At 55.9% G+C, this 10,000-nt stretch overlaps 2 protein-coding genes across 7 annotated transcripts in view; one reads left to right on the top strand and one right to left on the bottom strand.

Annotated features, from left to right (window-relative positions):
- Window positions 1–10,000, bottom strand: part of nfic (nuclear factor I/C) — a 185,308-nt gene that overhangs the window by 42,163 nt on the left and 133,145 nt on the right. The gene's annotated exons all lie outside the window — the stretch shown is intronic.
- The window catches only part of frem1b (Fras1 related extracellular matrix 1b), a 23,253-nt gene that overhangs the window by 9,164 nt on the left and 4,089 nt on the right, over window positions 1–10,000 (top strand). For 3 of the 6 annotated variants that reach the window (XM_088393746.1, XM_088393741.1, XM_088393742.1), the window contains exons 9-31: window positions 1–215; window positions 310–452; window positions 523–719; window positions 796–886; window positions 954–1,121; window positions 1,199–1,407; window positions 1,466–1,559; window positions 1,751–2,003; window positions 2,460–2,648; window positions 2,869–3,057; window positions 3,125–3,321; window positions 3,379–3,580; window positions 3,695–3,839; window positions 5,417–5,558; window positions 5,695–5,899; window positions 6,640–6,904; window positions 7,858–8,308; window positions 8,703–8,904; window positions 9,047–9,191; window positions 9,391–9,420; window positions 9,513–9,642; window positions 9,709–9,781; window positions 9,855–10,000. The exon at window positions 1–215 is cut by the window's left edge and continues 130 nt beyond it; the exon at window positions 9,855–10,000 is cut by the window's right edge and continues 4 nt beyond it. In XM_088393746.1, the coding sequence (XP_088249872.1) occupies window positions 1–215; window positions 310–452; window positions 523–719; window positions 796–886; window positions 954–1,121; window positions 1,199–1,407; window positions 1,466–1,559; window positions 1,751–2,003; window positions 2,460–2,648; window positions 2,869–3,057; window positions 3,125–3,321; window positions 3,379–3,580; window positions 3,695–3,839; window positions 5,417–5,558; window positions 5,695–5,899; window positions 6,640–6,904; window positions 7,858–8,308; window positions 8,703–8,904; window positions 9,047–9,191; window positions 9,391–9,420; window positions 9,513–9,642; window positions 9,709–9,781; window positions 9,855–10,000 (4,081 nt within the window). Of the gene's footprint in view, window positions 216–309; window positions 453–522; window positions 720–795; window positions 887–953; window positions 1,122–1,198; window positions 1,408–1,465; window positions 1,560–1,750; window positions 2,004–2,459; window positions 2,649–2,868; window positions 3,058–3,124; window positions 3,322–3,378; window positions 3,581–3,694; window positions 3,840–5,416; window positions 5,559–5,694; window positions 5,900–6,639; window positions 6,905–7,857; window positions 8,309–8,702; window positions 8,905–9,046; window positions 9,192–9,258; window positions 9,328–9,390; window positions 9,421–9,512; window positions 9,643–9,708; window positions 9,782–9,854 lie in introns of those variants that run through there. The other 3 variants (XM_088393745.1, XM_088393743.1, XM_088393747.1) reach the window with 3 other exon arrangements.

Consider the following 10,000-nt stretch of genomic DNA (forward strand, 5'->3'; position numbering starts at 1 on the left):
TAAGTTCCCCATCAACATCCTGCCACGCGACGACATGCCGCCCTCCCTGGTCAACAATGTGGCGCTGGAGGTGCCCGAGGGTGGCGCCCTCAGGCTGCGCCCAGCCGCCCTCTTAGCCTCCGACCCGGATTCGCCCGACGACCACATCCTCTTCAGGGTGGACACCCCCCCCAGGGCCGGTCGGCTTGTCTCCAGAGCCGACCCACGCAACCTCGGTGAGTGTGTGTGTGTCTTTGACTCTGCGTTTGTGTACGTATGTGTGTTTGCCTTTGTGAATGCATACGTTATTTTGTCCGTTGACGTTGACAGGCCTTCCAGTCACTTCCTTCCTCCAGCGCGAGTTGACTCAGGGTCTGATCTTCTACCAACACTCCGGAGACGAAATCTTTGAGGACTCCTTTGATGTCACGCTGGCCGACTCGCACGTGCCGCCCAACCTCTCGGACGCTTACGTTAGTTGGGGGCACACCCATTGGCTCGCTCCCGACCCGCTGAGCGAGTCCTCTGTGTCCTGCCCCGCAGACGGTGTCAGTGGTGGTGTTCCCGATGGAGGACGAGCTCCCGGTGGAGTCCAGAGGCAGCGTGCGTCACCTGACGCTGAAGGAGACTCAAGTGGCCTTTGTCACCCGCGCGCACCTGCGCTTCAGCCACCCCGAACACCCACATGCCGACCTCACCTACACCGTCACCCTGCCCTGTCACAGCCCGACGCGTCCCAGGTACAGGCGTCACGCTCGCCCCAATGCGCATCGTCAGACCTTCAGCTGAACCGATGCTTTTGCCGTGCGTGTACAGTTTGAGGGACGCTGGCCGCCTCATCTTTGTAGACGGCGCCGCCGCCCTGCGGCGGGACCCCACGGCGCCGGCGCTCAAGTCCTTCACACAGGTGGGTGCGTGGATGGGCGGGCAAGCGGTGGGCCCAAGTGCTGACCGCGCGTTGTGGCCCGTGGCAGCACGCGGTCGACCACCTGAAGGTGGCGTACATGCCGCCCCTGGAGGACATCGGCCCTGACCTACTCGACGTCCGATTTGTCTTCACTGTCAGCGACCGTCGCGGCAGCGCCCTTTCCGGCCTCGACTTCAACATCACCGTCACACCCGTCAACGACCGGCCGCCCGAGGTCACCGCAACGTTACCTTGTTGCTCGCCCGGTCGGCTTGCGCTTTGTTGACGGGCGTGTGTGGCACGTGCGCTCAGGCTTTCAGCAACCTGCTGCGCGTGGAGGAAGGCGGGATGGTGTGCGTGACGGACGAGTACGTGCTGGTGCGCGACAGCGACACCCACCAATCGAACCTCAAGGTGGCGCTGGAGCGCCCGCCGCGCTGCGGTCGACTGGAACTGCGTGGGCGGAGCCTGGGACCCGGCGACTCATTCACGCTGGCCGATCTCAGAGGACTCGCCGTCAGGTGACGTACCCCCCCCCCCCAAACCGCCTCCATTTTACCGGTGCAACCCGCATCGCAGGTACGTCCACGACGACTCGGAGAGCACAGAGGACGACGCCGGACTTCGCGTGACGGATGGCGTCAACGCCGTCTTGCTAGACCTGCTCATCCACGTGTGTATTTTTTCTGAATGTTTTTTTTTCAAAATTTGATGAAAACAATCGACAAAATTAATCTTGTGTCAAAAATAAATGCAGCAAAAACCTCCCAAACTTGCTCCACTTGTCATGTGACTCTGACAATCATTTGTGTCGTCTATTCATATTTAAAGTGACGCAGCTGGTGTCAACCTTTGCTCCGTCAGGTGGTGCCTGTGAACGATGTACCTCCGCAGCTGAACGCGGGCCTGCGGGGCGAGCTGCACTGCCCCGAGGGTGGCCGCGTCCAGCTGACTGCCGACTACGTGGCGGCCACTGACCGCGACAGTGAGGATGCCGAGCTTATTTTCATGTTGCTGCGGAAGCCCGCCAGGGGCGAGCTGCACAGGGCGGGACTTCCCGTGGACAAGTTCACCCAGATGGACCTCCTGCAGGGTCACGTGTTCTACGTGCACACGGGTAAGACGTACCAATGCTAACGTTACCTAATGATGATAAGTTAAAACAGTTGACTGCTCCGGTGCACTCAATTCAGCTAACATTGTTAAGGTGGCATACATGATATCGTGATGTTACTGTGTTAAATATGTCAAAGGTTTGCTTGTGCTCATGCTAACTAGCTCACATTGCTAAGCCGATCCACTCGAGCTGCATCATCATGTTGTCTTGGGCTAATGTTGCTAAACTACTACACCGCAGCTACCTCTTCAGGTTAATTTTAGCTAACATTGCTAAGCCAATGCACTTGAGTTTCATCATCATCATCATGCTGACGTTGGCCAATGTTGTTCAAGCTAACGCACTTAAGCTAAACCGTCGTGCTGACGTTGCTAAGCTAATGTGCAAGAGCTTAGCCACCAGCGTATGGAAAGCCGGGTTGCTCTCGACTGTGCAACTTCCTGTCGGAGTGTTCAGGTGGCGAGATTGGCCCCGCCTCCACATCCGACACCGTCACACTCATCATCTCCGACGGCAACGAGGGCGGGACAGACGGCTGTTGCCACAGTGACGCCGCGCCCGTACCTCTGTATGGCACGCTCCCCGTGTACGACCTCAACATCACACTGCTTCCGGTCAATAACAAAGTTCCCAGCGTGGTCCTGGGTGAGTTTGTGTACGTGTGCCTACGAGCTGCTCGTCAGCGTCGATGAAGGACGCCGACACCTTTCTGTGCCAAGCATGCTCTGCATACTGGGAAGCTGCCGTTCCCATGGGGAAGACGATGGGCCTTGCGGGAACACGAGCCAAGAGGGCTTTGAGCGTGTTTTTGTTGATGGGCATGCGCCAGCGAGCATGTGCACGGGCGGCCGTGTGTGTGCCGCAGGAACGTCCGCGTTGCAGGTGGACGAGGGTATGAGGGCGTGCCTGCGCGGAGCCATCCTGGGGGCCTCGGACCCCGATAGCACTCCCGAGCAGCTGACCTTTCACCTGGATGCCAAGCCCCTGCACGGCTTCCTGGAAAACGTTCAGCCAGCAGCCGGGTCAGAAAAGAGCAATGCGGGAATCGCCGTAGGTCAGCAAGCGTGATCGGCACAATTGCATTCTCGTGCATGTCAAAAACCTTTTTGGAGTCTCGGCAGAGTCATTCAAGCTGGACGAGTTGACGTCGGGCTTCGTCAACTACGTCCAATCAGAACACAAAGAGACGGAGCCCACGGCGGACCGATTGCTCATTAGTGTGAGTGATGGCTTGCATCACTCTGCCTCTGTCCCCGTCGACATCGTCATCAAGCCCACCAATGATGAGGCGCCGTTGCTGCGTCTTGCCAACTTTACAGTACGTCACCATGTGCATGTCACACCTGCGCCATATTGAGTGGGGCGATGTGTCCAGGTGAAGGAGGGGGGCTCGCGGGAGTTGACACCGGCCCTCCTGGACGCCTTTGACCTGGATGCCCCCCCGGACGAGCTGACCTTCAGCCTGACAGCGGTGGCGGCGCACGGCAGCCTGAAGGCGAGCGTCTCCCACCCCGGAGAAGAGGCCAGCGCTTCCGCCATCGCCGTCATGTCCTTCACTTTGCGGCAGCTGCGCCAGGGTAGGCCCCGCCCCTTCCTGCCGTTACTCAAGTGGCAAAAGACGCCAATTATTGTCCGTCCTGAACCGGTGAAAGCTTCCTGTTGCTGATGGAGCATTTTCCCTGTTCGTTGAGGCATGCACCTGTGGTACGCGCACGATGACTCGGAGAGTCTGGATGACCGGCTGACTCTGCGACTGACAGACGGCGTCCACTCGCTCAGTGCTACCGCCACCATTACCGTGCTGCCCGTTGACGACCACCCGCCCCACCTCCTCAAGTATGCGCAAAATGCAAAATTTCCTTCGAAACAGGAGGCAGACGGGTTGTCCGTGGCACCCCGCCGGTCTCGTTTGTGTCTCGATTTTCTTTCCACGCGGCCTCGTTGGCTGGATTTTTTTCCTTTGCTTAACGTGGTTCGTGCATTGCTGTTCTTCCTCATTTGAGTCCTTGGTGGCTATACATGCTTGCTTTTTTGTGGCGCTCATGTCACGGGGAGCACGTGGAATGTTTCAAAGTTGTCCCCGTGCCACCATGCGGAACAACGTCATTATCGGTGAGCTGGCGGGAAGTCGCCATCGTGGGGGCGGACATGTGGCGGGTCGCTCTGCTTGAGTGCACGAGTGCTCAAACTGTTTTCATTTGAATGAGTGATGAATTTGCACCCTTCACTGGCTTGCGCATCACCCCCCATCAACCCCGCCCCCTGTTAGGAACCCCTCCGGACCCGGGCGGCGGTGGCGCCGTGGCAGCGCGAGCAGGCGGAACAAACGCGAAGGAACACGTGCGCTTGGCAGATGTCCGCCGCCGCTTCCTGCAGGACGAAGGCAGCGGCTGCGTTCCTGCATGGATTTTACTTCCGAGTGAAGACGCAGACAGACGTTTTGTCGTGTAACCCCCCCTGCTCCCCCCGACACCAGCGGGTGCCCCCGCGAGGAACCTGCTGTCACACCAATGCTGCGACCTGCTCCGTCCGTCCAGCTGCTCATTTGCCATCACAAGGAGGAAAATCCAAGCTCACAGAATCGTTACTGCATGTTATTTTGCGTCCTTGTTTTCTTCGTGTTTGTTTCACTTCTGTTTTGCTTTGTGTCATTCTTGTTTGCTTTGCGTACCAAATGCTCGTCTTTTGTTTTAGGGTGTGACTGTTTGGTCCGTTTAAAGCGGTTCAATTGTAACGCTGGTCCAGACCTTTTGTGTAGGTATGAATACACGCAAACGAATCCTGGTGCGGATTAAAGAAACAGACCGAGACCCACTTTTTCAAGTGGTCTCGGTTCGCTTCCAAAGGTACTCTGGTGCAATTCGCTTTAGGTGTGAATACAAACAGATCCGAACCAACAGCAAAAATATGCAGAGCAGGACTTATGTTTTCCTCAATTTCCGGGTCTGTACTCTCTGTGCCGCCCAGGTCATTGCTGTCCGTACCAACAGCACAAATATGCAGAGCAGGACTCGTGTTTTCCTCAATTTCCGGGTCTGTACTCTCTGTGCCGCCCAGGTCATTGCTGTCCAATGGGAGCTCAGATCGTCACAAGCGTGGATGTGTATACTTCACTTACAAAATGTGCAGTCTAAATTGGAACCGCACCAAACGACAAAAATTAAGTACGCTTTTGGTCCGGACCAAACAAGCGGACTAAATATATTTTCTGTTCTGAATACACCCTTAAATTGTCTCTCACTTTGTTTGCCGCTCTGATTGTGAAATGCAAAAGCACCACTCCCGCTAGGACCGACCAAGGAATTGAGCAAATTTTGCCTGACGTGAACACTCGAACCTGAGGCTGTTTGCATTCACGTGTGACTGAAACTTTGCGGCACCCTCCGCTAGCTGTCGACGTCTTCTCGTTTCAGGAATGCCGGGGCAGAGGTGGAGCCTGGCATGCGGCAGCGGCTCTCCGCCGTGGTCCTTCAGGCCGAGGATGCCGACACGCCGGCGCATAAACTCTTCTACCTGCTACACGCCACGCCACGCTTGGGAAAGCTGCAGTTGGAGGTTACGCTAATGTTGCCCTTGCTTATGTTGTCCGTGCTTATGTTGCTTCCTGTTTTGCTCTTCCTCCTCTTTGGCTTCCTCCTTGGCTCCCCCCCTCGTTGGCTTCCCGGTGGACAACGTTCTTCCCGGTGGTCAGAGCGAGACTGGCCCGATGGAGCTGGGGGCAGGTCAGAACTTCACTCAAGATGACGTGGACGCAAACCGGCTGAGCTACATGCCTGGTGAGCGCGCTGACGCGCCCGGGTTCAAAGGTCACGACGGGTTCAGCTTCAGCCTCAGCGACCTGGAACACCAAAGCTCGCTCCACACCTTTTCTATCAACATCAGTGCCGCCCACAAAGGTCAGAAGCGTTTCGCGGAAGCCATTTCTTGTCGTCCACTTTGGGTTCATTGACGACCTGTTTTTTATTTGACGTTGTCCCCTTTGCCCCCCGCTTTGCCTCGCCTGCGTGATGCTTTTGCCTGCTTGTGTTTGCTTCTTCATGCGCCTCCTTGTGTTGGCCTCATTGCGGCTTGTTTGATTCTTTCTCTTTTACTTCATTTGTGTCCTCGTTTACTTCACGTGGCTGCCTCGTGTGCTTTGTCGTTGACTTTCCTTGTTTCATTTCTTCGGCACCCCCAATGGTCTTGATGTGTCCGGGTTGGCGCCGTTTTGTCTCAGAGGCGGTCGCACTCCGCAGCGGGCCAGTGTGCCAAACATGCCGGCTTGGCACGTGGGCACCGTCTCATCTATTATTGACTGCGAGTGACGCGGACTTGCCCGCTTTGCCAGTCGGGTGAACACAGCCGAGACAACACCCCGGGACCACCTGGACACTTCTGGCAGGCACGGGGGGGCTCAATTATTGACAGGCCACATGTCGACACGCGCCAACCAGTGTGACCTTCCTGTGATGACATCACCCGAATGTCATTCAGCTTATGGGTGCTTGACGTTCTTCTTTTGGCACTTCCGAGTTGACTTTGTCACTTGCTTCCGCGTTTTAATTAATGTCGTTTGCATCTTCGCAATCCGCTTCAAGTAAATCCTCATGCGCGTCCTTCTGCGGTTTCTCGTTTGTGTTCCGGTTTGCTTTCTCAGGTGACATCTTTGTGTGGACGGGTGAGGTGCGCGTAAGGGCGGGAGAGCGCGTGGTCCTGAACACCGACTTTCTGCGGGCGTGGGACGGCGGTGGGCGCCCCAAGCGGCTGCGCTACACGGTGACGGTGGCGCCGCGCCACGGCCTGCTGCACGCCGTAACGCAGCCTGGCATGCCGCTCGACACCTTCACGCAAATGGACGTGGCCGCGCAGCGCGTCTGCTACACGCACGACAACGGGCAACTGCAACGCAGCGACACCTTCAGGTTAGTGAGGGAAGGGACGGCTCGCGCTGTCAAGCATCCGAGAAAAGAAGGCGTTTCTGTTGATGTACGAGCGCCGGGTGCCAATTTGGCAGCTGGCGGACTTTTCATGTTGGGAGGCTTGGATTGGGGGGGGGGGGCGCATTTGGGACACCAGAGACTGCCGGCTTGCCGTGTTTGACAACAAGATGCCAAAGACAGCATGCCAACCGGCTGCACGTTTGGCGGCAGAAGCGCAAGCGCATCACAGCCAAAAAGAATGCGTGCGTGTGTTGCCATGACAACGGGTGATGAATGGTCGCCATTAGAAGAACGACAACAACACTGACACGCCGGCGCGCCAAACCAAACACGTATGGCCGACGCCACCGACAGATGTTGCACCGCGATGTGCGTGCCGACGTGTCTGTGTGCATTTGCTGACCCAGGATTTTGAAACTTGTGGCACTTTGTCAGTTGATTGGCTCCAGGGCGGAGGTACAGATTCTGCTGGCTGCATCTGTGCATAGATGTGTGTGGACACTCAGTTCGACACTCAGTTCGTGTGGATGTGCATGTCGTTTTTGTCTGTATGTTTTGCAAGAGTGATTGTGTGTTTGCATGTGTGTTTTTTTGTGTATGGGTCTTTCTGCAGATGTGGGTGTGTGGTTGTGTGTGCAGGTATTTGTAAGAGTGCATATTTGTATGCGGTTTTGTCTGGCACATGTCGTTATGTACACATTTGTGCGTGTCGGTGTATTTGTTTGTTGGACATGAGTCTTTATGTTTGTCATTGTGTGCGAATGTATTTGTGCGTGTGTTGTGCATATGTGTTTGTCTGGGTTAGGTCCAGGGCAAATGTGTTAGTGCACGTTTGTGTGTGACGAGTGCAGTATGTTTTTGTGTTGTGCACGCGATTGGTCTGGTCTAAAGAATTGTTGACGTTTTTTCCCCGCCAACTTTGTTTCGTGCGTCAGTTTTGTGGTGAGCAACGGTGAGCGGACACAAGTCGGCAGCGTGCATTTGTCCATCGAAGAGGTAGACCGCATCCCGCCGACGTTGGAGGTCAACGCGGGCATGCGCGTGCAAGACGGCGGCATGGCGACCATCTCCGCCGAGCACCTGCGGCTCAGTGATGCTCAGGCGTCTGCCTCCAAGCTCACCTTCACGCTGACCCGGCTGCCGCGATACGGACGCCTGCTGCTGCGGGGCATCCCGCTCGGCTCCGCGCCCAGCCTCCTGACGCAGGCGGGCTTCACCCAGGCGGACGTGGATGGGCGCCAACTGGCTTACCGGCATGACCCGGGGGCCGACTCGACGAGCCGGCCGCTCAACGACAGCTTCCACTTCCTGCCTGGCGACGGCCGCAACCGAGGCTACTTGAAATACGGGCAGTTGAGGACGGAGCCGGCTGTCTTTCACATACACGTGAGCTATGATCACTTCGCTTGCAATCGAATCACCATCAATGAAGACTTGAAAATTCAGCAAAAATGAAAGTAAAAGTCCCAAACTTGAATGTTTAGCCATAGCTTTAATTTTAACCGTGGACTGATGCGATAGCCCTTGTTTGAGAGCCAAATCCAGGCATAAAACGGGTTCATTCCTCAGTCGTTGAATCCTGACATAAAAAGAAAAAGTAAGCTCAAAATAGGCAGTCCAAACAAGTGTGTTTGGCGCGACCCAGTGGCTGCTGAGCACAACTACAACAAAAATCAAACATGTATCTGACCTGGCTAACAAAAAAAAAACAAAGACAGCAGGTGAGCAACCTGCAAATCTATGCCTTGGACTTCTGCTGACTCCCTGTTTCTGCGCTGAGGTGGAGCATGCGGACCGCTCGGCTCCCTTCCTGACTGCCTTGGGTCGCCCCAGCGAGGTGGTCCAGCTGAGCGACGGCCGCCAGGCACTGTTGATCACGTCCAAGCATCTGCGGGCCGCCGACGCTCGCAGTCCGCCTGATCGGCTCCAGTTTGCCGTTATCACACCGCCCCGCTTTGGCCACCTGGAGAACATCCGCACCGGTAAGAGGGCTGCCACACTATGTTGTGACTGATGAGCAAGTTGGTGCCACTCGACATGTGATTTGCTTGAGCCAAGTCGCGACGTGACCCGACTCACTGGCGGCTTGCTTCCTCACGGGTGTCCTCACCCCCATGCTTTCAGGAGCTTACGTCCAAGGCCGTTTCTCACAGCGAGATGTAGAGGGCCGCTCGCTGGTCTACGTGGTGCCTGCTGACGTAGACGTGACGGAAGACGGCTTCCTGTTCCGACTAAGCGACCCGGCAGGGAACGTTGCCGTGCCGCAAATGTAGTGTAGCCCATTTATGTGTCTGTTGCGATGCTATTTGCTACAATTACCTTCTTTGTATCAGCAGGGTTCAGAATTTTGAAAAATGGGCTTCTTTGAAAATTGTTAGAATACCAAAATAGACTTCAGAAACGGGGTAAGGGAAAAAATGATGATGCGGATGACTATTTTTCTAATACGAGGTCCTGCTGATTTCCAGAGAAAAATGTCCAAGACAAGAGCCTGCTAGGTGTGGTGGTGTCATGTGACTAGCAACTAGCATAGTGAACACCGCACTTCAGTGTCACGTGACTAGTGTAACGAGTCGCGCGTCGGATGCAGGCTGAACCTTTCCTGGTCCCGAATCGAGTTGACAGCCAGCTGTTTTCGGATGTGCGAGACGGCGGGAATGCTCCAGATCCAGATTCAACGGCGTGGGAAGAGCGTCGACCCGGCCTACGTGGCCATCCAGGTATAAAATGCACCACGGACAAAAAAAAACAGTGTCACAGGGAGCATACACGGCGACTCTTTGCAGGCACAGGACGGGACTGCCAAAGCGGGTAGAGACTTTACACACAGCACAGCCGGACTGATACAGTTCGATCCAGGTGAGACCAGAAGGTGACCCTTGCGTGAATAGCTGACGATGCGTTGGGTAACCCATCCTCGCCGTCCTTGTAGGAGTGGACAGGAAAACGTGGAACATTTACCTGGAAGCCGACGGCCTGGAGGAGAATGACGAGAACTTCACGGTCACGTTGAGGAACCCCAAGAACGCCGTGTTGGGACAGACGACCTCAGCCAAGGTGGAAATAATTGACCCCAGA

This window comes from Syngnathus floridae, chromosome 13 (genome assembly GCF_059516105.1).
Source record: "Syngnathus floridae isolate MCC-2025c chromosome 13, RoL_Sflo_1.0, whole genome shotgun sequence".
NCBI classification, from domain to species: Eukaryota; Metazoa; Chordata; class Actinopteri; order Syngnathiformes; family Syngnathidae; genus Syngnathus; species Syngnathus floridae.